Source organism: Cercospora kikuchii (assembly GCF_019650295.1).
Source record: "Cercospora kikuchii DNA, contig_00008, whole genome shotgun sequence".
Classification (NCBI taxonomy): Eukaryota; Fungi; Ascomycota; class Dothideomycetes; order Mycosphaerellales; family Mycosphaerellaceae; genus Cercospora; species Cercospora kikuchii.
In genome coordinates, this window is record NW_025408589.1 from 529,928 (window position 1) to 553,039 (window position 23,112).

Sequence of the window (23,112 nt, forward strand, 5' to 3'; positions counted from 1 at the left end):
CAAATCTGCTTCGGCCAGAGCGCACAAGAAGGACAGCAAGGGGGCTGACGAAGATGCAGTCACGCACAAGCTTTCCACGTTGTGCACACGACTGCTAATGGAACGTAGATCACTACGCTACCTCGCGGCGGCAAAGCAACTCCAGGACGATGCTCGAGCACAGATCAAGGCTAACCGGTGCGAGAATTCAGCATGTGAAAATCGACAGCCATCAAAATATGCTCTCTCCGCAGTGTGTGGCCATCTCATTTGCGAAGGCTGTCACGAGCAGAACAAACATCATGCCGCGACGAATTGTCTTGCGCGGGGATGCTCAAATCCGGTACAGGCGCATCATTTGCTTTGGACTAGCAAGATTGGCAATCTCGAGCGCACGAAGCCCTCTGCATATGGGGCAAAGCTTGAGACAGCTATCGGGCTGCTGAAAGAGATTCAAGGCAGGGCGGAGCAAGCCATCTTGTTCGTCCAATTCGAGCAGCAGCTGCAGCAAGCCGATACTGCGCTCAAGCACTGCGGCATCTCCAGAATCGTTGTTCACAGTGCCAACGATGCAGGTGGTCAGCTCAAAGCTTTTAGGGACTCTGCAAATACAAGGGACAAGAAGACTGTGATCGTGCTGAACGCCGCAGACGAGACTGCGGCGGGATCAAACCTGCAAAACGCAAACCACGTTATTTTCCTCAGTCCACTGCTGCAACGTACTCAGTACAAGTACGATTCGACGATGGCGCAGGCGATCGGTCGTGTTCGAAGATTTAGCCAAGAGCGACCTATTCATGTTTATCGCATCGTCGCATTGGACACGATCGACGTTGATGTGCTCGAGCACCGTGAACATCGGATTGATGCATTGGTCGAACAAGGTCAAAAGAAGATCAAGCCGCCTACCAAGTTGAAAGCACTTGACACGCCGTCAAGGAAGAAGCCGGAACGAACTCAGTTGGTTCGTGAAGACGGGCACTTCAGTTTACGGCCACAAAGTTGGCTCATAGACTGCGAAGCCGATATAGATGTTGGAGACATTGAGAAGGTCAAGGGCAAGAGCCGAGTGCTCGGATGGGAAGACTTTAGCTCGTTGGTCAAGTTTTCCACGAAGTACACGGAAGACGATGAATAGTGGCGACCGCACGCTGCGGCACAACAGTACTAGAAGCAGCGCTGAGTAGAGATCAGTCAAACCCGCGCTTCTGCGGCGCAAACGCGCCTGAGACGCGACATTGCCGAAAGTGGCTGTCAATAAGCTTCATTCGAAGCAGTTTCAACTTCTTTCATTTTCCTATTCAGATCGTCGAATTTTCAACAAAGAAATCCATTTTGTAGGCACAGCGCACAAGAGCTGACGAAACAGGTAAGTGACTCCTAGTTGATGCTCGATTGCACCCACTTAATCTGTCAACGTCATTCCTGTATGACATTCTCTTGAGTTCACCACAGAAGCGTTCGCCGCACAGAATGGCGGCGCACAAACCGCAAAATTCAGAGCGACTGCTTCAAGAGACTGAAGCCGGATCTGAGCAGCATTACCGCGGACAGAAACACTCGAGCGAACGTCCTTGGAGAAAAGGCCTTCCCTGGATCTTGACCCTCATCCTCAGCATCACGGTCGTCATTCTCGTCGTACAGCTCCTGCGAGGCGACAAGTACCAACACACCGGCGACGTCAACGGCCTGGCGCCTCGCTTCAAACAGCGCGTCCAACTCTTCCACCCATCGAAAGAAGCTACCGCCAGCATCGGCCACCCAGATCAAAAAGCCGCCACCGACGCCTTCTGGCGAACTTTCGCCCCCGATGGCTTCGGCCTCCTCAACATAGCAGACTACACTCCCAAACGCTACCCAGATCTCGCGCCACCCACTTTCGAACCCGGCGGGTACAACCTCGTCGACACATCGATGGCGCATCAACTCCATTGCCTTCGCAGTATCATGGACGCTTATAATGACCTGGCTGAGAAAGTCGCGAACAATGGGACTGGTGGAACGCAAATGGAAATGAAAGAAGGGAAACATCATGATCATTCGTGGCATTTGGGGCATTGCTTCGATTACATTCGACAGGGGATTATGTGTTGCGGGGATACGGCGCTCGACGGCGCGGCTACGACGTTTCCGGATGGGATTAAGGGGAGTGATGGGTGGAATGCGAAGCATGTTTGTAAGGATTATGAGGAGGTTAAGGGGTGGATTGTGGGCATGGAGCCGAAGTGAAGTATTCTGGTGGAAGAGTGGTGGTGAAGTCGCGAGGGTCGAGAAGGTGCAGGGAGAGTAGGAACAACGGGGTTTGGTACTGCTCATATGTGATGTTTACAGTTGTATGGATAGGGCTAATTGCACATACACACAAGCCATGATTTGAGTTGAGAAGTTCTCGTGTCCACCCAAAATCTCTCACATCAAGAGAGTGCAAGCTGCTTCTAGATTCGAATCCTCGTCATGTCGAACATAGGTCTCCTGGACCTCTCTCTAATACCAACATTTCCGATGTGGCAATTGTTATGCCGCACATCAGACATCTTCGCCCGAAGTCAATCCCGCGTCACGGACCAGTGCACGACCGATCTCTTCGCCAAAGCGGTACGCCATGGCCGCCTTCTGTCGCGTGAGTCTGTCGTTGTACGCCTTGCGAGGACTGCCAGAGATCGCTTTAGTCAATCTCTCCTTGCCCTCTGTTCTCTTGGGAGGCCTGCCGGATATCGCTTGTACGAGTCGCTCAAAGCCATCTGACGCCTTGCCTTTACCCTTGCCAGCTCGCTTGTTCCGAGTTTCCGGGCTTGCCTCTTGCTCCTTGGTAGCAATTGGAAAGTAGCCACTGTAGCCATCGCTACCATATGCAAGATCGAAGTCATCGGTGAGTGGCACGCCGCCATCAGACTCAGAATAGGGTGGGGTTGATGGCAAATTGGGAGAAGTTGACGATGGACCAGCATGGACCTCTTTTGGAACACGAGTCGATGGACGAGCGGTCCGCTTTGACTTCGCAGAGTTCTTGCGCGGCTTGCGGATATTCTTTTGCTGCTCAGGGCGATGCTGAGTGCCGAACAAGTACTGGCTGGGAGTCGCAGGCTGGTACAGGTTGTGCCATGGGTATGGCGCTGTGCCTTGGCGTCCAACAAGATCCGGTGTGTCAAGTATGGCGTCGATATCTGCATCTGGCATGCGTGAGTCGAAGTAGCCAGTGAGGCGCTCAAGACTCTCTTGGGCCGGATGATGACGAGGTGCGCGCTTGCGAGAAGACTCCGCGCGATGGGCGGGTCTCGAAGGGTCGATGTTGGCATGGTCCCTCTCCAGGGCGCGGGCCTTATGGATAACTTCATAGAGGGCAGAGTCGGTTTCTTCGAACATCCAAAGCGCTACATCGAAATCTTCCTCGTCGCCCTTCTCCATCAAGATCTGCAGGAGGAGTTGTTCGGCGCGGCACTTCTGTGTCCACAACTTGTGCGATGCGCTGTCTTTAGCACTCAGGCGTCCTGGAAGGTGTTCGACCTCGGCAATAAGCAGCTTAGAACGGATCTTGAAGTACCTTCCCACTGCTGCATAGATTTCGGACCCTGCTTCGCCAGCTGCCCGGAAGGAGCGGCCGATGTACTTCTCGAGCGCCTTATAAAGCTTCCAATCTTGCTTGTCGAAGTCGTCGCCTATCTCCTCGGTAAAGCCCTTCATGGCCTCACTCAGAGTCTTGATCAATGCTTGACGGCTGGCGAAGATTCTCTGAGCAGCTACTACTTCCTCAGTAGAGCTGGAGATAGAAGAGCTGTTGGATTCATTGCTCTCAGCGGAGCTGACAGAGTAGCTGGACGAAGTTAGGATGTGGAAAGTGATCAAGTTGTTCGCGTACTTACCGTCTGCGATGGGGAGCCATGGCTACTGTTGTGTGAGAACGGCGGAGCCCGATGGAGAAGATGTGTGTCCAAGAGCTTGGTTGACAGGTTCACGATTGTCGTTGAGTCGAATATCTTGTTGAAGGATGAATGCCGGGGATTGTGTGTTGGGAAAAGAAGAAGTCTCGGATGGGAAAGCCGCCCTATATGCTACTCTGGATGCATCATTCAATACTGCTGCGTGCCACTATAGTCAGCTGGCATTGCTTGAGCATGATGCCATGGTCAAGCGTGATCTTGCCGCAATCTTGTGCAAAGTCAGCTGAATCTGATCGCGCAAACGAGATCTTCCCGATTGCTGCGATCATGGTACGTGGCGATGCTGTGACCGTCATGAGTCAGAAACCGTGGACAAGGTGTAGACCACGATTCTCGTCAGCAGGCCAGTCTGTAGTCGCATGTACTCAGTAAAGGGCTTGAGCAGCCAGACAAGTACTTGATCACACGTTCATCCCGACGTCAGCGACAATTGTTCGACTGGCAGCTGTTCTCAATCCTGTAATGGCGGGCGAAGGCAAGCCATGTCGTATCGTGCTTCTTCAGCATTTCTGCTGACCCGCGTAATGAGCAGATGTCCTTACCACTCGCATCAATGGAATTGACGTCAAGTTGCACGATGTCAGAATGGAGTTGCAAGATTTCATTGGCCGGTACAAGCGAGAGATGGCGGCCATGAGTGGTAAAATCGTGCTCCTCGAGCAACGCCATAACCTCGAGCTGCAGCGCCTGAGATCCGAGCTCGCGTCGCTTCGCCAAGCTACTGAAGATGACGATGAAGTTCACGCACTGCCCAGTATCTTTGAAAGAGCTTGTGCTGGCAGAGGGCGGATAAATTGGACCTCAGGCCGTTAGGGAACGATTTGAGATATTTGATATGTGTTGGCAACATGTTGCTTTCTCACAGTCGACTCTTCTCTGTTTCTAGATCAGCGGATTTGCCTTGTCAACAACTGGCGGCGGTAGCATTCCAATCTTGTTCAGCTCGCTGTAAGCCATGAACAAGCTTTCCAATGTGTCGACATGTCCTGTCCAGCCGAAGTACCTTGCCTTGTTCATGCTCAAGAAACCTGCAATAGACCAGACTACCATCTCGCCGCACTCAAAATGCGCTTTGACGTCCTCGAAGGGATTGTGCGTAACGTTGTGTTTCTGCATAATCTCCTTCCAAGCTTGCTGATTCTCAGGCCTTGTCGCCCATTCTTGGAGCATCCAGGCGAACGATACTTTGGCGCCGGGTCCATAGCCAAGTGGAATCTCTGTCTGACCAAGGTCAAGTGTCGTGATCTTGCTCTCGTCAAGTTCTGGTCGATCTACGGAGGTTGTACCATACCAGCGAGCGACTTCAGGCCACAAGCGATTGTTTGGGATTGGACAGGTGTCGCTCGCATTGAATTTCTGATTAGCACATCTTTCCTCCAGGACAGCCCATTCTGACAGGTAGCCCGTCAGATACGCTGTACTGTGCTCGACAGGCGCAAGCCAGTTGACCAGTGCGCCTGGATACTCCATCTTCTCGCCTTTGTGAGCTTGCACCGCTGCGTAAATGGCAATTGGGTGCAATGCGTTCATTGCAGCGTTGTTGACTGCGCCGATGACCCACGCCGGACAGATGATATTCCATGCGGTGTTGTTCTTCTTGCAATACTCGAATAAAAGATCTTCTTGAGGATAGTAAAACTGGGTCAGTCAGTATGAGCACGGGCCGCGACTTCCCCCATGATGTTACTGACGTTTGGTGCCACATTACTCCTCGGGTCAGATTCCACATGTGGAGTTCGAGCTGGTCCTTGGTGGACGTTGTAGTTCTTTGCACCAGTCTGCAGCAAGAATCGTTTCGGCGTGATCTTGCTGATCTTAAGAGCACCGAGGAAGTTTCGAAGCAGGGAGGCTGTTACTCGTTAGTTTACGGATAAACTGCTACCGCATCACATTACATGCCGTTGATCTCGACGAGCTCTTCAGCATTACTCCAAACAGGAGCACCCTCTTTCGGTGTTGGCTGCGCGTACGAGTAGAAGAACACATAGTCTGCTGTGACACCTTTCTCTTGCAGCTGCTTGGCAATGTCCTCTGGGCTTGACAAGAAGTCGCAGGCCACATGCTCGACTCGGGAACGAGCCTCTTTCGGCAGCAATTCCATCATCTCCGGCGGAGGCGGTCGACGGCTTGCTGCCCAGACTTTGGTCCAGCGTTCGGGACTATCGAGCAATGCTCGCATGGTATGAAAGCCCGAAATTCCATTTGCGCCGGTGACGATGGCCGTCTTGTTTTTGATGGATTCATCGAATGTTGGCAAACTGTGGAAGATGCCACGATTCTGCGTTGGTCGTCCTTGAGAAGCCATCACGAGAGTTGTCGTTCCAGACTGTATAAAGAGGTATAGGGATGAAGAATAGATGAGAACTTGTGTCACCTACCTTCAACATCACGTCGCCATCATCATGCCCTAGAAGTACTGTCTCCACGTACTTCGATCATCCGAAAGAGGGGTAGCTGACCAACTCCACTCCCCTCATGACAGCCTTAGGTGAAGTCTTCGGCTGGGCGCGCCTCGAACCTGATGGCCGGCTACGGCATCCATTTGCGTATCGATGAACATGTGTCAGTAGGTTCTCATGGCCGTGATGGACGAGCCCGCCTCAACAACCTTTCATCGCTGCCAAGAACGCGGATATCGTCGGCATCCGATAGCGGACCGAATCCGAGTTCATTGAATTCAATGCCACTGCCATCAAACTTGACTGCCATCTGGCCATTATTTCACATTTCTCGAACACAACACGCGAAATTTCACAGAAACAAGCAAAATGGCATCTGATCTTCAATCCAAGAAAATCTCCTTCATCGGTACGAAGACTCCCTCGCTCCATTCTGTCTGTTCGACAACAAGGAATGACTAACACCCTCCCAAGGAGGCGGCAACATGGCCGCAGCTATCATCTCCGGCCTAGTCTCCAAATCCTTTCCCAAGAACCAAATCACCGTCTCCGAACCCTGGGAAGTCAACCGCCAAAAAATGGCAGACCTCGGCGTCAACACAACAACCAACAACGTCGAAGCCGCCCAAGGCGCAAACTTTATCATCCTGGCCGTCAAACCCCAAGTCGCCAAGACCGTGTGTCAAGAACTCGCTTCTGCAGCTTTCCAGTCGGAGAATGCTTTACCGGTGCTGGTTTCGATTGCGGCGGGAATTACGGCGGAGAGTATTCGAGGTTGGACGAAATCGAAGGATGGAAAGTCGTTGCCTGTTGTGAGGGTTATGCCGAATACGCCTGCGTTGCTTGGAGAGGGGGCGAGTGGGCTTTATGCTGGGGAGGATGTTAGTGGGGAGCAAAAGGAGCAGGTGACGGCGCTGTTGAAGAGTGTTAGTCGGGCGCTTGAGTGGGTTGATCGGGAGGAGTTGTTGGATGTTGTGACTGGGTTGAGTGGTTCTGGCCCGGTATGATTCTTTGCTGAACTTGAAATACGAAGATTTCCACACGCTAACTTCGCTCATAGGCATACTTCTTTGCCATGGTCGAGCACCTCGTGGCGAGTGCGACCAAGCTTGGTCTTTCGGAAGAGCAAGCCACCAGACTTGCCACTCAGACTTGCTTCGGCGCAGGCAAGATGCTCGTTGAGTCTTCGGATCCTCCTTCACAGCTACGCAAGAACGTCACGAGCCCCAATGGCACAACACAGGCCGCACTGGAAAGCTTTGAGGCATCCGGCTTCGCTGCTATTGTGGACAAGGCTGTCAAGGCCGCAACTGACAGAGGCGAGGAACTCGGCCGCACGCTTGGAAGCCAGTAGGTTTATTGCGATTAGACATGTGCAATGTACTCGGGTGATGACTTTATGAGAAGACTAGAACATGCAAATTCAAAAGCAAGATTGTGAGAAGCTATGTCGGTGCCATATTCTCTAGTCGAGGTCACTTTTTCCCAATATCGCCTCGTCCGGTATCACAAATAGGCAAAGAATATCTGCGCCGAGCATGCTGTGCTTCGGCCAGTCATACTCCCAACGCCAACGCTAAAAAGAACACATTTCCACCCAATTCATGTGATCGCACCCGGAAGCACCTTCTCAGATCAACTTCAGCGGCCTCTGCCAATTGCCCTTCGGCACATGGCACATATACCTCGACTTCACGTCCGGCCTCTGCAGCCTACGAAACGCTTCTTGGATATGCTTCATGCCCACTGGCGTCCTTGCTTCCGCAGGAGGATCGAACAGCCCCGGCTCACGTCTCCTCTTCCGCCCCCGCTTCTCCTCATCCCCGCCACTCTCCCTCTTCAGAGCATCCTCCGCAGCTTTGACCTTCAAAGCCTCTTCCGTCAGCAACGTCACGATCTCATAAGTCAAGAAGCCGAGAATATCGACGATGTCGTCATTAGGTTTCGAATCCGTCACGACGCCGAACCCAGCCCATTCACGGAAACGTTTGCCTTTGCGGAACGTGAAAGATGCTTGGCGACATTCGGAGAAGTGGAGGTATTCTTCTGCGTTCATGCCTTTTGTTCGCTCGTCGGCTTGTTTGAGACGTTGCAGAGTAGCGGCGTTCATTTCCTCTTCTTCCTCGTCTTCTTCATCTTCGCGTTCGGGGACTTGCTCGGAGTAGAAACTGCTGACGTCCCAAGGAAGACCGACTTTCGCTTTCTTGTTCTTGTTCGTTCTGGTGGCGACACTTGGTCCACCGCCCAATGTTGGGTCGTTGGCTGCAAGGTCAAAGTCATCTGCGCCGGCTCCTGCATCACCACCTTTGTCGTCACTGTCTTTGGCGCTTTTGCGAACATCTTTCCAACTAAGAAAGGTGCGAAGGCGAGAGACTTTGGCTTTGTCATGGCGAATGAGGAAGATCAGGTCGTCCGTAGAGATGGTTCTAACACCTCGACGTCCGGCGAGTTCTGTGGCGCGGCGAAGCATTTCCATGACTTGCTGCTGGACAATAGACTCAATCATCGATGTGGTCTCGACTGAAATGTCTCCAGTTTCACCGGAGACGAACATCATCTGTAGCGAAAACACATTACGTTAGCTATCGTGGTCTATCATACTCCAAATGAACAAATACAATGCGAATTAATCAGATAACTCCTTCTCCAAGAAATGAACGGCAATTCGCTTGGCCACTGGTGCTGGTCGGTTGGCAGGACACACGCTTAGTGATCCGGAGATGTGGAAGACGACGGGTGTTGACCGCGCTTACGCTCCTGCTCGGCTTTCTTCTCCTCTCTGCGCTGCCTGGCCTCTTCCTTTTTCTGTGCCCTTTGCTGCGGCGTCATCAGAGCATCGGCACGCCTCTCCTCGGAAGTCTTCCTTGGACGGCCTCGTGGTTTCTGGGCCTGGGCGATACGATTCTGGTTGTTGATGAAACCTGTCGTCGGAGGTTTGTTGCCATCAGTGGGCGGAGCCGTCCTTCGTTCCCTGGAAGCATCACTCGGACCCGCGGCTTCCAGCGTTCTTGACGAGGCAACGGATTGCGAGCGAGTCCCCTCCCCCTCGTCTACCATCTCCGTATCTCGGTCATCTTCTCCAGGATGCTCAGCTTGCGCCGGGCCAGCTTGTGCCGGGCCAGCTTGTGCCGGGCCAGCTTGTGCCGGGCCAGCTTCTGCCACGCCAGCGTGTGCCAGACCATCTTGATAGAGGTGTAGTGGCGGAGCTGGCTCATCGATTCCTCTGATTGGGAACCAGTTATAGGGCACATAAGTGTCCACATAGTGGTGCATGGTCCATCTCGGGTCGACAGAGTCAAATGGCGGAGTCGAGTATTCTTCATCAACGTAGCGCACCAACGAGAGAGCCTGCGGTAGGCTGAGCGTGGGGTCGGCTTGCGCGGGCGCTTCTGTGATGCTTGTGGCAGTCTCCGTGGCTGGATGATAGGAGGCGTTGCTCCGAGAGGGCCCTGCTACGGCGTGGTCCATTTTCGATTTGTGGAGAAGCGATGTTGAGTAGACTTTCGTGATTGATTCCGGTGGACTTCAAGTCGTGAAAAGAGTGATCTGATTCTTTCGATGAGGAGGAGAAGGTGAGAGGGCAGGTAGAACATATTGTTGCCATCTCAAGCCCACTTGTGTCTCAAGAAAGAAGCTCTCTGTCCTTAGCAATAGTTCCATGGCTGTCGCTGCGCAGATGCAAGTGACCCAACCAGAAGGAGGTGCGATGAGAGCCGTAGTCGCGAAGCGATCCACCAGAATCCGCCAAGGATAAATGAGTCCGCTTCTCAGGTCGCCAGGACTGTCGCGCGACATCTTGTCTCCAGATTTCATGGAAATCCAGCGCTCAAGGGTATCCAGTCAGGCAGTTGGGAACAGACTATAAAATGCTAGAAGAATAGATGATCACATACCTGCTGGATCTCCGTCCGATACTTCGCCTTTGTGTCCGCCATGGCGGCGTTGTGGCGCGCTGATCGCGCTCAGAGCGAGCTTCTCGTCCTCAAGTGTAGAGTTCCTCTTGGGTACCAGATTGATTCTGAGCATATGCGTTGGTAATGTGAGTGGCCTGAGATGAAGTCTCCAAGCGTCGAGCGCGTCCGTGGTCGTGCGTCTGCCGCTCTAGGGCTCGTGCCGAAAGCCGAAAGCTTAAAAGTAAGCGACGATTGACGAGCTGCATCTCGAAAAAGTTCACCTGCAAGACCCCGCACGGTGACTACATTCACAATGCTGTACATTATCGGACTGGGGCTCGCCGACGAGCGCGACATCAGCACGCGGGGCCTTGAAATTGTGCGCCGCGCCGAAAGAGTCTACCTCGAAGCGTACACGGCCGTCCTGCTTGTCGACAAAGAACAACTCGTATGAACACAGTACAACATGCGCGACCACAGCCACTGCACCGGCTGATACACCAAGGTAGGAAAGTTACTATGGCCGCGAAGTCGTTATCGCCGACCGCGAAATGGTCGAATCTCAGTCCGAGCAGATTTTGGAGGGAGCCGGCGAGAAGGATGTGGCCTTCTTGGTGGTCGGCGATCCCTTCAGTGCGACTACGCATACAGATTTCGCCCTACGCTGTAGACAAAGTGACCCGCCGATACCCTACCGCACGCTACCTAATGCCAGCATCTTGACCGCCGTGGGCGCGACAGGACTCAGCTTGTACAACTTTGGGCAGACAGTGTCCATGGTCTTCTTCACAGACAACTGGCGGCCCGACAGCTTCTACGATCGCGTGGCTGAGAATGTCAACTTGGGATTGCATACACTCGTTCTGCTGGATATCAAGGTCAAAGAGCCGAACCTGGAAGCGTTGGCACGAGGCAAGATCGTGTATGAGCCTCCACGCTTCATGACAGTCGCACAGTGCGCCGAGCAAATGATCGAAGTCGAAGAGAAGAGAAATCAAGGAGTGTGCGGAGGTCAAAAGCTAGCCGTTGGCGTCGCCAGATTGGGTAGCGAGGGAGAGCAAATCGTTGCTGGCACATTGGAAGAGTTGACGCAAGCTGATCTCGGCAAGCCCTTACACAGTCTTGTGTTGTGTGGTAAGAAGATGCACGAGATGGAGTGGGAATATATGCGCGATTTTGCCATGGACAAAGAGAAGTTTGATGAGATATGGAAGAGGGACTATGCAGGCAATGCATGATCTCATGCTTGCGAAGTCTTGAAGGGCGCGTTACGCGTCGTGGGGAAGCACAACTTCTGTCGCGGTCATGGCGGGGCCGCAATACAACCACCAAAACAGACTGCGGACCACAGTCCGACACCTCCACCCATATGCAAAACCCAATCGCAAATTGCTCCTGGAGACCTTGTTCCCTCTCGTGTTCGCCGTATCCAGCAAAGCTAAAACTAGATATCGAGGTTGACGCCAACTCACAACCTGAAGTTGAAGTTTGCAACAAAGCGAGACATACATAGGGGTGCACAGGGCCGATTGATCGTCAACCATACGGACTACGCAAGTGCCACTTCGGATCCCGGTATAGGAGAGCCCTCACCCATGACGTCGGAAGCCCTAGGGCTTCTGCAATAGGCTATAGCAACACTCCCCCATGTTTAAAATCAGCACTACACTAGAGCAGAAACCGGCAGATCTCGGGCAAAATGTCGAGGTATCCACGTCCCGTCAATCACCATGTCCTCGTATTGCGCAGCTTGCAACTTTCGCGCGGGCACTCTGGATGGCTTCGAGTTGGAGAGGTGTTGGATCTTTGGCAAGGTCCAGGTCTCACAGCTTTTCCCTCCAGCATGGAACTATCATGTTTGTATGATCACATTCCCTTTTCTGTCGTTCTTTTGATGAAGTGGTAGGCAATGGAGAAAGTTTCTACTATGCCTGTATTCTCTCGCAGGATACCTTTCTCTTCTTTGAGCAGAGGGTACATTCTACTGCTTACCACATTCTTTGCTATATTCCTTTTCAGTGGCACTTGGTATGCGCGGACGAGGACATCTGCGTTTGACACATACAGAAATGACTATCTCAATCTATCAGGCTCCGAAGCCTCGGAAGAACAACAGAAAGTCGAAGAACTACTCTACGACCACAGCCTTGGACCGCAATCGCCTTCATCAGACACAACCGACCTAGAAGATGCCGTCTGGGACGACTGTCGCCAACTCCCAGGCGCCGACCGGATCCTCCTCATCATCAAAACCGGCGCCACAGAAATCTACAAACGCTTCCCCATGCACATCGAAACAACCCTAACCTGCGTCCCCAACTACCTCATCCTCTCCGACCTCGACCAAACAATCGGCGCCAACATAACAGTCCACGACGCCCTCAAACTTGTCACGCCCCAAACCCGCACTCATCACCCCGATTTCCAACTGTACCATTCCATTCAGAACTACCACGCCACAGGCCAAGACATCCAAACCCTCTCCTCCCCCGCAGGCTGGAACCTCGACAAATGGAAATTTCTTCCGATGATCCACAAAGCCTGGGACGTCTCCAAAACCGAACACAACAACACTATCGACTGGTTCGTAATGATCGAAGCCGACACAGCACTCTCCTGGTTAAATCTCATTCACTTCCTTCTCCCCCTCGATCCCTCTGAACCACAATACATCGGATCCCCCGCAGCGCTCGTAGCGGATGGCTCATCTTTCGCACACGGCGGTTCCGGAATCATCATGTCTCGCAAAGCAATCGAGAAAGTGGAACATATGCGAGAGAATTTCTTAGAAGGTGAAGTCGATGGACCATCAAGTGAAGAAGCATATGATAAGAAATGGGAAGATCATACTTCAGAAATCTGTTGCGGAGATGCGGTTTTGAGTCATGCTTTTGCGGCTGTGGGGGTGAATGTTGCTTCTGCGAGGCCGGAGATTCAGGGGGATACGAGGTTGAGTTTGCCATTTGATACGGTTTCTGGAGGGAAAGAGTATTTGAGACGACTTGAAGAGAAGTTGAAAGGGGAGATTTTACATACGAATGGAGGAGATGGGGAGGGGTTTGAGGAGGTGAGGGAGGATTTGTGGTGTAAGAGGCCCATTACTTTTCATCATGTGAAGCCTGTGGAGGTTGATGAGTTTTGGAGGTTTCAGGAGGAGTTTGTGGAGAGGGAGAATGGGGGATCGTGGAATGAGAGTTTTACGTATAGGGATGTTTTTATGGAGTTTGTTTGGCCGAGGGTGACGGATCGTAAGAATGATGGGGTGAAAGAGGAGGAGTTGCAGATTGGGGCGAGAGTGGCGAGGAATGATTGGGATAATATGTCGGAGTGGTGGAAGATTGAACTCAAGGATCAGTCGGAAGGTGGTGGAGTTTCGGTGGTGGGAGCTCCGGTTCCGAGACTGGAAAATGATACGGATCAAGAAGCCTTGGAGTACTTCACAGCACAGAGTGTGTTCTCGGCGCAAAACTGCCAGTGGGCTTGTGAGAGGAGGGGAGAGCCGTTTGCGTGGCCAAGTGATCCGATGCTTGGAGAATGTGTGCAGTGGAGGTGGAGTTCGCAAGGGAAATGCCACCTGGATCGAAGGATCAGACTGGGCGAGGCGAAGACGAAGGAGGATCAACATGATGATGAAGGGAATGAAGAGAAGTGGACCAGTGGGTGGGTCGAGAAGAGAGTGAGAGAATTTGTGAAGAGGAGAGGCGATTGTCATGGACCTATTGAACAGATGAAGGAGAGGCTAGAAGCAATGCAAAGCGGAAGGGCTGAGCAAGGATCGAGCATGGAGGAGAAAAAGGACGAGCATGGTGAGGACATCTCAAGTGAAACAGAGAGCTGAGCCAGCCGAATCTCGATATATTTATGCATAATCAATCTCTCGATACCCAAACCCATCACCAGAAGCTCTGGAAACTACTTCAGATCTGGAGTTCTCTCAATTTCAGCTTGTCGCTCTGCCACTCTACCACGGCCTGCAGGGGCAAGGTGACAGTGTCAAGTCATGATCAAATGGAACCAAGAGCTGGTATCTTTACTTTCTATTTCAAGCCCTAAACCTTCTTCCCACTATCGCCTCCCTCAACAACCTCCTCACCCTCCTTCTTCTCCACCTGCTCATCCCCCTCCATAAAAGCCATCTCTTGCGCACTCCACAACTCCGCATAAATCCCATCACTATCCACCAACCTCTCATGCGTGCCCTGCTCCGCCACCCTTCCCTCCTTCAACACAATAATCAAATCACTATCATAAATCGTCCTCAACCGGTGCGCAATAAAAACACTCGTCCTCTTCTTCTCCACAATCACATCTCGGATATTCCTCAACAATTCCGCTTCCGTATGTGTATCAAGCGCCGAGGTCGCTTCGTCGAAGAAGAGAAGAGGAGGGTCTTTGAGGATGAGGCGAGAAATTGCCAGACGTTGTTTCTCGCCTCCGGAAATCATCATCCCGCGCTCGCCGACTTTGGTCGAGTAGCCTTCTGGCAAAGATTCGATGATTTGGTGAATTCGAGCACGTTTGGCGGCGGAGATGACTTCGGTTGAGGAGGCGTTGATGTTTCCATAGCGAATGTTGTGTTCGATTGTGTCGTTGAAGAGGGGTGTGTCTTGGGGTACGACTCCGATGCTTTTGCGGAGGGATTCGAGCTGGACATCACGAATGTCTTGGCCGTCGATTGTGATGCGGCCGGATTGGACATCGTAGAAGCGGAAGAGGAGGCGGAGGATGGTGGATTTTCCGCAGCCGGAGGGGCCGACGATGGCGACTTTCTTGCCTGCTGGAATGGTGAGATTGAGGTTTTGGAGGATAGGTCGGTCTGGACGGTAGCCGAAGGAGACTTTTTCGAATTTGATTTCGCCGCCTTTGTTGAGGAGGAGAGGTGGAGCATTTGCGGGCTCTTTGATGGCTACGTTGACCTTTTGGAGGTTGAAGAGTGTTTCCATGTCCAGGAGGGATTGGCGAAGCTCGCGGTAGACACTGCCAAGGAAGTTGAGAGGGACGGACAGCTGGAAGACAAGCTGATTGATCATGACGAGATCGCCGATTGTGAGGCTTCCAGATGCCACGCCTTGAGCTCCCATATACATCATGCCTGTGAGGGCAGTAGAGAAAATCAGGTTCTGGCCGCTGTTGAGGTAAGCGAGAGAAGTAGCGACTTTGATGCTAGCATCTTGGTAGTTCTTCAGAGCGCCATCGTAGCGTTTGGCTTCGTAAGCTTCGTTGTTGAAGTACTTGACTGCCTCATAGTTGATCAGGCTGTCCACTGCGACTGTAGCTCCCTTGTTATCCGCGGCATTTGCTTGCTTTCGGAATTTGGTACGCCAAGCAGTGGTCGCGATCGTGAACCAGGAGTAAGCAGCCATTGTGCCCACAGTCAGAGCTGCAAATTTCCAGCCATAGTTGTATGTCAGAATGCCAGATACCAAGCTGATCTCGAGTGCCGTGGGAATAATGTGAAAGACCATGCTCGTGAGGAGAAAGCTGATACCCTTAGTACCTCTGTCAATTGCGCGAGTCAGGCCACCGGTTTGTCTCGCCAGATGAAAGTTGAGATCGAGTTTCAATAAATGCTCAAAGACATTGCCAGCCACTTTCCGGATCGCCTTCTGTGAGACCGTTGCGAAAATGGCATTTCGTAGTTCCTGGAATACTGCTGCGCCGATCCTTGTCGCGCCGTATGCAAAGATGGAGGCGCCAGCCACTGTCATTGCTGTCCCGCCCACAGCTGCAAAATCAATGTTCATGGAATCTATGATGCTTTTGAAGTAGAAGGGCACTTGCACATTGAGGACCTACATACGCTATCAATGGTGTGAATGAGCTTGAAGAGGTGGTGATGCTGCCCACCTTTGCTGAGACCAGAAGACCTACACTCAGGCCTACTCTGAACTTGGTCCCGAAATCGTTCTTGGGCCACAGATACTTGGACATATCCTTGATGATGGCCCAGTCCGCTTTCCGCTGCTCCTTGTTCGAGACAGTCTGCTCTGCCAGCAGAGGATCTGTCTTCACTTCTGGCTTGGTCGACTTCTGGGTCTTGACCACGCCTTCTGGCCCGACCTTCTCTTCACCAGGCTGCTTCGTCGCTGGCTCGGTCTGAGCAACCCGTGCCCGGGCATCGTCTTTCCTGTGCCGAGGTGTGCTCGCGAATATACGCTTCGCGTGCCATGATGCTTGTATATGAATCGGGAGAGCCGGTCGTCGTGCTTTCGCTGCAGTAGATGCGCGAAGGCATACTCTACTGGCTAACATGATGTACCTCGATGCTGCTTCTCAGCAGCCCACCACGAGCCCCGGGCTAGCACATCCCACGCCGGGCTTCGGTGTATACAATCGCTGCTCTTGTCGGTCTGGAATATCCTACAACGTTTCTATTCGAGTTTGGTCGAAACGAGGACATCAATGTCGCGAAGGAGTGGTCGGATGAGTGGTGCTTCGCTCGGCGGATCGCGTGCTCAGAGACATCGGCTCAACTTTGTCGGCTCATGCAACAACATCATCAATTGTGGCTGGTGAGCGCCACACTTCGCGCGTCAAGCTGGGAAAGCTCGCATTGAACACCCGACTGCTCTCGACTTGTCTGCACATCGCCAAACATGCGCCGGCGCGCTCAAGCCTCGGTATGTCTGGCCTGTCGACAGGTCAGACACGCCAGCAGTCTCACGGGCAAGACGAGCAAGCGATATGTCCAGATCAGCGCTACTCCTTCGAGCACACAACCCACACAGAGCTTAGAGCCACCAGCGTCGCCCAGCTCATCTCCTTCTGCTGGTAAGACTGCGATACTGCCACCAGATACAGCGCGTGCTGACTTGTAGACAGATGCGCGATTCGAAGTCCTCGGCACGCCTTTCTCCCTCCTCTCCGCATCCATCTCAGCATCGCAGAACCTGTACACGCGCAAAGGAACATTGGTGGGCTTCAATGGCAAGCCCGAGAATGCCGTCTCATCGCTCTCCCTCCTCGAGCCCTTCCGAAGAGCTATCCTCGGGATTCCGTTTGTGTACCAAAAGATTTCTTCAACAACGCCATATACAGCCTTGATCGGCACGAAATCACCCATCACCTCGCTTGTGGTCGTACATCTGGACGGCAGACTTGATTGGATGATCGCGAGGAGGAACGCATTGTTGGCATGGACCGGGCATACGCTGAGTCTGAAGCCGAAGTGGAACACGAGGATGAGCATGGCGCACTGGGGCAATACGACAGTGACTGGGCGAGGACTCCTCGCGCTTTCTGGCAAAGGTCTCATACATCAGATCACGCTGAAGACTGGCGAGGAGTATGTTGTGCACCCGAGCAATGTGATCGCATACAGCATCATGCAACATGCCCCGCTACCATATCGATTCAAGTCGAACAACTTCAGGTTGCAAATACCGAACCCATTGACGCTGCTTCCGGACAGCAGGTTCTGGAGGACGATGAGGGAGAGTGCAGTGTGGAGATTCATCAGCGAAGCTTCGTTCAGAGTTCGCACATGGACGAGGAGGACGATATGGGGTGATAGGGTAAGTCGAGGCTCCTCACTCCATCTATCACAAAGCTGACAATCACAGCTCTTCCTTCACTTCCACGGACCCACAACGATCCTCGTATCATCACGAGGCGCACGACTGAGCGATACAATGACGACACAAGACGTCAATGAAGTTGCAGACAGCCCAGCTGGTGCCGTGCCGTTGGCAATTCACGCGAAATCTGCAGCTGAAGCTGGCGCAGCGGTGACGGCGCCGACTGCAAAAGCCTCACCTACTACTTTGAGCTACGCGAATGTCACCTCAGGGACTGTCAAATTTGACGATATCAAGACGTCTGAGAAGGCGGCGAAGCAGGCTTAGATACCCGAAAGGCAGTGACCTGAGATCAAAGAAATGCTCTCATCTCCGTATGTATACATTCAATGGATTTGTTGCACCATTGTCTTCACTTGACACAAAAATAATGCACATATGACGTGCCGGGGCTGTCGGTGGCAGCCTCACGCGCCATGTCGCGTCTGCCTAACCACACCTTCCAGATGAAGGTGTTTCGGCAACCACCTGCACCCCGACTTTCGCACAAGAACCTCCACACAGCCCTTCACGACACTCACTGCTGTCAACATCACTCGCCGAGGCCTTCATATTCTGCCCAGCATCAAGCCGATCATGGCGCAGAAAAGGAGGAAAGGCGGGGGAGATGCATTTGGCGACAATGATCTATACGATACGGAGAGGGTGTCCAGGGATTGGAGCCTATTGCCCGCGCCTAAGCGCCCCTCCGTTTGCAAGGATGTGAGTCGTGACGAGGTGCCGACCAAGGTGGATGATGCGCCTAGGAGCAATACTGCCGAAGCCCAAAAACCTTTGCTCCAACGGTGTGACTATCCTGGAAGCGTGCCGCTCATCGCTAACGATCGTCGCAGCATGTATGAGACCGAAGAATGGTCCGACCTGACAGTCGAGGCCAGCTACGGCAAATCTTTCAAGGTGCACAAGACCGTGGTCTGCTCCGCTTCAAAATACTTCCATGCAGCTTGCACAGCTGGCTTTCGCGAATCTCACACAAACCATGTGAAGCTTCCAGAGAGTAAGACAATCGTCAAGGCCATCTTGGAGCACTTCTATGAAATTCCAACATTGTGGCTCAAGCCAGCTTTCTACAGCGACCGACCTGCTTTGAGTAAGGTCTTAGCGCAAAGCTACGGACAAGACCTGATCGACATGCGCGCAGCAGCTGACAAGGTACTTTTCTCGAATGGCGCTTGCTACACCTACTGACTATCGTGAAGTATGGAGTGTTGTCTATGGTTGCAAGTGTGGAATCGGCGTTTGCTGCTCTTCTGCAAAATTGCCAACGCCACCGAAACCACGTGAGCATTGTGGGAGTGGGCGTCAAGCTTTTCACTGCAGAGGGCGACTTCTTCGACAAGATGAGGAAGGACCACGTAGCAGCCACTGCAGCATTCATTCCCGCCATCTTCACAGACAAGGCTACTTTCGGACAACTGCATCAAGAGGCAGAGTACCTGAGGCAGACGATCTTACACAAGGAAGGCATCAGCACACCCAAGACAGATGCTGAAGATTGCCGCGCTCGTCCCATCCCAGCTAGAGCTATTGTGGTGGACATCGGAGACGAGAACGATACGACCAGCTATACGACCACCGTGAGATAGCTCGCGCAAATAGCAGCAAGGCAGACGAATGCTGAACATCCCCGACCGCGACCGGCGGCTAACCACGAGTTTGGAGCGCATGAAGTAGACTTGAGAATAGAATGGGACCCACTGCTTTCAAGTCTGGAAAACCCTTCATTATATTGAGGACCCACCATCAGACAACTTCTGCCCCCGCTCTGCGAGCTACCCATGATCATGCTCCCAGTCTCGATCGAACACACACCCTCGGCAGCATTCAAGGATCTCTCTCGTCTCGTTTCCAGTCATAATCGAGCTAGGATCGCTCGCAGAAGTCGATGGAAGGAGATCTGGAGCTGATAGTGCGAGATGAGAGTCAGTCCCAGTCGACGCTTGTTTCTGAGACCACACCAAAGCTCTCTATACCCGCCCAAGCGCCGTTGTGTAGACTTCGAGTGCGTCGAGATTAGCTACGCGAAACCTCTTACACTGGCTCAGGCTCACTCGTCCTCCCATCATGCATAACAGGCTGCCAATGTACTTTCTACTCATAGGACTTACATTTACTGGATGTTGTGTTCAGGCTGGCAAGCAATTGGAGCTCGTAGCATCCGACTGTCATGTACAACCTTCCGGCAACTCGATCCGCCATTCACCATTCACTGTCACCGTTCACTGCTAGCCTTGCTGACACTACTTAAAGATTTCACTACCGCCTGGTCTCATCTCCTTCAACCACATTGAACTCGACTGAACCTTCACTACACGGTACTCGACACTCGAACATGTCGCCTCAGGAGAGACCACAAACCGGTGATGGCTCCAGCCGCCCTCAATCTGTACTCGAGCAGTACGAGCTTCCCATCGAATTGCTATTATATGACTAACGCAAGTGCAGCATGTACATGACAGGAGAATGGTCTGACCTAACAATCAAGTCTCGCGAAGGCGACGCTTTTAACGTGCACAAGAGCGTAGTTTGCGCTGCCTCGCCATTCTTCCACGCTGCTTGCAAATCCAAATCCGGCGTTCGTAAAACACACTCGAACGTGATCGAGCTTCCGGAGAATCGGCATACTGTCGATGCCATCCTGCGGCATTTCTATTCGCTCCCGATTTTCTGGATCGAACCACGCCACTTCCGGTTCGATTTCACAATCGCTATCAACGAAGGACTAGGCATGATCCGACTGGGCAAAGCCATCGATAAGGTATCACAATTCTGATCTGCCCCGAGATAGCTGCTGACAATGAATTTCCTAGTATGGTGTCTACTCTCTGGCTGCCACCGTCGAGAAAGCGCTGTCGACTTTCTTGTTCCGTGCAGTAGAGTTGGGCAAACACGACGTCGTCGTGTACATCGGTTGCCAGCTTTTCGACGAATCATGCGACATTTTCCAGGCTTCTCGATTCGATGTACTACGAGCTACCGCGGAGCTGGTTCCAGCTATCCTTTGTAACGACAAGACATTCAAGATGTGGCACGGCAACGCCGAGTACATGCAGCGTACGCTCATGGTGAGAGAGGAGATGAGGCTTGCGGAGCTCGAGTAGAGACTCGGACGGGGATCGACTCGGACACAGATGATAGACGGACATCGTTGTGGGGTCTTTGCTTGGCCTGCTCGTGCAACAACTCGGACAAAGAGCATGCGACAAGTATGGCACTGCGTCTGCGGGTTCATAGCAAGAATGCGAGAACTTGAGCGTACGAAGGGTCGGCGAGGATGGAATCAGAAGTTGTCTCAAAGCGCGAGGTGCAGGAGAATGCATGCTCTGCCAGATCGAAATCTGGAAAGGAGAAGGAGTGTCGCGAGATTGTGCTACGTGGCATGTTCCGCGCGTTAAAGGCGCTTCGAGACTTAGACCGTTGTCTGTACGAGTGTTTTACATAGGTCGAGGCCCATTCAGGACTACGAGGCATGGTGTTACTGCTGCCAGCTACAGAGCTCTCGATAGACACAGCCGAATATTCTATGGAAACGACTGGTCATGGGCGGGTCAAGGCGTGAGAAGAGCTCACATCAGAAAGCATCTAGTCGCTGCAATAGCACAAGCATACTGCTGACACTGCTTTAGCTCTTTCATCGACTGCACAGGAGGGCAAGCTATCGCCTCGTGGTGAGTCTAGGCTCTTTAGCGCCACAATGTATTCAACGCAGGGAGGCAATACGGATGGAGATCTTCCTGGACTCCGCCACCCTTCGAGAAAGATGCATCGAACGTGCTTCGACCAGAGTCCACACATGTCTCGGAGTCCGCGACGGCTTGGCGCTGGACTTGCATCAGCAGAACGCTCACGTAACACGTGCACAGCAAGCCACCAACATTTAGACTTTTGAGGCTCCTACCGCATTGGGACAGTATACTGACTGAGTGAGCAGCATGTCGATGTTATATAACAATGTCGATGGGTATCCTTGACAGAGCATCAACCAGCACAATCATTTCACAGCGATCGACAACATGCAGTCCCTGATCATCGCCGGACTGGCGGCTTTCGCAGCTGCCACTCCTCTTGGCGGCAATATCTTTGAGCGCCAGGTCAATTCTCCGTTCTGCTCCACTGTCAGTAGGCCATGCAATTCTGCCGCTCAGACGACCTCAGTCACCGTATACTGCTCGGAGTATCTCAAGGTCCCTGCTGCGACTGCTACGACGACCAGGACTCTTACAACTACTATCTCTTCCGCTACGACAATCACCACTTCAGCCACTGTGACATCCACCAAGTAGGCTTCTCCATCCTTCTCATCAAGGCTTTGCTAACAGGCGTAGATCTACAACTAGTGTCACCACTACCACTGTCTTCAGTGGTAGCACGATCACTGTGACAAGCACTGGCACAGCTGTCTCGTTCTGCAACAACCCACTCGAGACTGCCGTCAAGGCCAAGCGTGCCATCGCTAAACCAAGCTGTCTCTCCCGCTACACCGCCTCCGCTCAAATCTCCTCCGCCTGCAGCTGTTACAACATCCCCAAGGCTACCGTGACCTCCACCCGCACGGCCACTTCTACAGTCAACAGAGGCGCCACCATTTATACCGGGAAGACCACCACTATCACTAGAACGCAGACTTCCCTCATTACCTCGACCGCAACCGCCCAGCGTACCATCACGACCACCTTCTACCCCATCGCCTCTTCCAACCCCGTGCAGACCTACGGTTTCCGCGTCCTCGCCCCACCAGAAGCCGGCTCCGCCATCGCAGGAAAATGGATGATAACTCCAGCCAACAACCACAAAGACAAATACGACCACGACGACTTCGACGAATTCCAAGCCTCCTTCGCCGTCTTCAACGCCAGCTCTTTCCAGCAGGGAACCGTCATGGGCTTCTCCGGCAACAACATCGTCACCCTTGAAGACCTTCCTCCAGCCGCAGGCGGAAGTCCTTGGGGAGGCTTGTATGGAAATGGAGGTGCGCCACAAGTGCATTTTGGATGTTGGGGTAAATGCTGGAACCCAGACAAGATTACTTGCAAGGCCATTGGTGGGCCAAACCAGACTTGCAAGTTGGTTTGCACGAATCCATTCGACGGTGGAAGTCAGAGCTGGGTTGGATGCACTGGTGAGGATGCGGTGAGGAAGTATGAGTGGTTGGTGGGAAAGAAGGAGAGGATTGAGTATTCGGAGTGTCCAGTCTTTGAGCCGATCTTGGTTTCGGTTTCTTGAAGCGATCAGAACGGATGGCATAGAGGGAGTCGATGAGGGCGTTGGTATTGGATTTGAAACTCTGGCATTTGTTAGCACGTACTTCCGCTCGTTTGGAATAGAA

General features: G+C 52.7%; 13 protein-coding genes across 14 annotated transcripts; 9 read left to right on the forward strand and 4 right to left on the reverse strand.

Annotated features, from left to right (window-relative positions):
* Positions 1-97: 97 nt before the first annotated feature.
* CKM354_001138800 (uncharacterized protein) lies at positions 98-1,117 on the forward strand (the record flags this gene model as incomplete). Its single annotated transcript, XM_044806874.1, has 1 exon — positions 98-1,117. The coding sequence occupies one exon, from the start codon at positions 98-100 to the stop codon at positions 1,115-1,117; it is 1,020 nt and encodes a 339-aa protein (XP_044662809.1).
* A 335-nt stretch (positions 1,118-1,452) lies between these two features.
* Positions 1,453-2,208, forward strand: CKM354_001138900 (uncharacterized protein; the record flags this gene model as incomplete). The annotated part of the gene is made up of 1 exon (XM_044806875.1): positions 1,453-2,208. The coding sequence occupies one exon, from the start codon at positions 1,453-1,455 to the stop codon at positions 2,206-2,208; it is 756 nt and encodes a 251-aa protein (XP_044662810.1).
* A 297-nt stretch (positions 2,209-2,505) lies between these two features.
* On the reverse strand, positions 2,506-3,859 carry CKM354_001139000 (uncharacterized protein; the record flags this gene model as incomplete). Its single annotated transcript, XM_044806876.1, has 2 exons — positions 2,506-3,790; positions 3,840-3,859. 2 exons carry the CDS (start codon positions 3,857-3,859, stop codon positions 2,506-2,508), a joined length of 1,305 nt encoding a protein of 434 aa, XP_044662811.1.
* Positions 3,860-4,799: 940 nt separating this feature from the next.
* On the reverse strand, positions 4,800-6,222 carry CKM354_001139100 (uncharacterized protein; the record flags this gene model as incomplete). Of its 2 annotated transcripts, none has more annotated exons than XM_044806878.1 (3): positions 4,800-5,555; positions 5,609-5,766; positions 5,847-6,222. In XM_044806878.1, 3 exons carry the CDS (start codon positions 6,220-6,222, stop codon positions 4,800-4,802), a joined length of 1,290 nt encoding a protein of 429 aa, XP_044662813.1. The 2 variants fall into 2 exon arrangements, with proteins under 2 accessions (XP_044662813.1, XP_044662812.1); XM_044806877.1 differs by having other exon boundaries at positions 5,817-6,222.
* A 463-nt stretch (positions 6,223-6,685) lies between these two features.
* On the forward strand, positions 6,686-7,670 carry CKM354_001139200 (uncharacterized protein; the record flags this gene model as incomplete). Its single annotated transcript, XM_044806879.1, has 3 exons — positions 6,686-6,725; positions 6,791-7,317; positions 7,377-7,670. 3 exons carry the CDS (start codon positions 6,686-6,688, stop codon positions 7,668-7,670), a joined length of 861 nt encoding a protein of 286 aa, XP_044662814.1.
* A 276-nt stretch (positions 7,671-7,946) lies between these two features.
* Positions 7,947-10,251, reverse strand: CKM354_001139300 (uncharacterized protein; the record flags this gene model as incomplete). The annotated part of the gene is made up of 2 exons (XM_044806880.1): positions 7,947-8,873; positions 10,210-10,251. The coding sequence occupies 2 exons, from the start codon at positions 10,249-10,251 to the stop codon at positions 7,947-7,949; spliced, it is 969 nt and encodes a 322-aa protein (XP_044662815.1).
* A 271-nt stretch (positions 10,252-10,522) lies between these two features.
* Positions 10,523-11,447, forward strand: CKM354_001139400 (diphthine synthase; the record flags this gene model as incomplete). The annotated part of the gene is made up of 2 exons (XM_044806881.1): positions 10,523-10,657; positions 10,719-11,447. 2 exons carry the CDS (start codon positions 10,523-10,525, stop codon positions 11,445-11,447), a joined length of 864 nt encoding a protein of 287 aa, XP_044662816.1.
* A 671-nt stretch (positions 11,448-12,118) lies between these two features.
* Positions 12,119-14,047, forward strand: CKM354_001139500 (uncharacterized protein; the record flags this gene model as incomplete). Its single annotated transcript, XM_044806882.1, has 1 exon — positions 12,119-14,047. One exon carries the CDS (start codon positions 12,119-12,121, stop codon positions 14,045-14,047), a length of 1,929 nt encoding a protein of 642 aa, XP_044662817.1.
* Positions 14,048-14,258: 211 nt separating this feature from the next.
* On the reverse strand, positions 14,259-16,461 carry CKM354_001139600 (uncharacterized protein; the record flags this gene model as incomplete). The annotated part of the gene is made up of 2 exons (XM_044806883.1): positions 14,259-16,001; positions 16,057-16,461. The coding sequence occupies 2 exons, from the start codon at positions 16,459-16,461 to the stop codon at positions 14,259-14,261; spliced, it is 2,148 nt and encodes a 715-aa protein (XP_044662818.1).
* Positions 16,462-16,805: 344 nt separating this feature from the next.
* Positions 16,806-18,053, forward strand: CKM354_001139700 (uncharacterized protein; the record flags this gene model as incomplete). The annotated part of the gene is made up of 3 exons (XM_044806884.1): positions 16,806-16,980; positions 17,032-17,723; positions 17,772-18,053. The coding sequence occupies 3 exons, from the start codon at positions 16,806-16,808 to the stop codon at positions 18,051-18,053; spliced, it is 1,149 nt and encodes a 382-aa protein (XP_044662819.1).
* Positions 18,054-18,362: 309 nt separating this feature from the next.
* On the forward strand, positions 18,363-19,372 carry CKM354_001139800 (uncharacterized protein; the record flags this gene model as incomplete). Its single annotated transcript, XM_044806885.1, has 3 exons — positions 18,363-18,571; positions 18,620-18,938; positions 18,986-19,372. 3 exons carry the CDS (start codon positions 18,363-18,365, stop codon positions 19,370-19,372), a joined length of 915 nt encoding a protein of 304 aa, XP_044662820.1.
* A 746-nt stretch (positions 19,373-20,118) lies between these two features.
* On the forward strand, positions 20,119-20,887 carry CKM354_001139900 (uncharacterized protein; the record flags this gene model as incomplete). Its single annotated transcript, XM_044806886.1, has 3 exons — positions 20,119-20,183; positions 20,232-20,544; positions 20,597-20,887. The coding sequence occupies 3 exons, from the start codon at positions 20,119-20,121 to the stop codon at positions 20,885-20,887; spliced, it is 669 nt and encodes a 222-aa protein (XP_044662821.1).
* Positions 20,888-21,799: 912 nt separating this feature from the next.
* On the forward strand, positions 21,800-23,009 carry CKM354_001140000 (uncharacterized protein; the record flags this gene model as incomplete). The annotated part of the gene is made up of 2 exons (XM_044806887.1): positions 21,800-22,065; positions 22,112-23,009. The coding sequence occupies 2 exons, from the start codon at positions 21,800-21,802 to the stop codon at positions 23,007-23,009; spliced, it is 1,164 nt and encodes a 387-aa protein (XP_044662822.1).
* Positions 23,010-23,112: the final 103 nt, after the last annotated feature.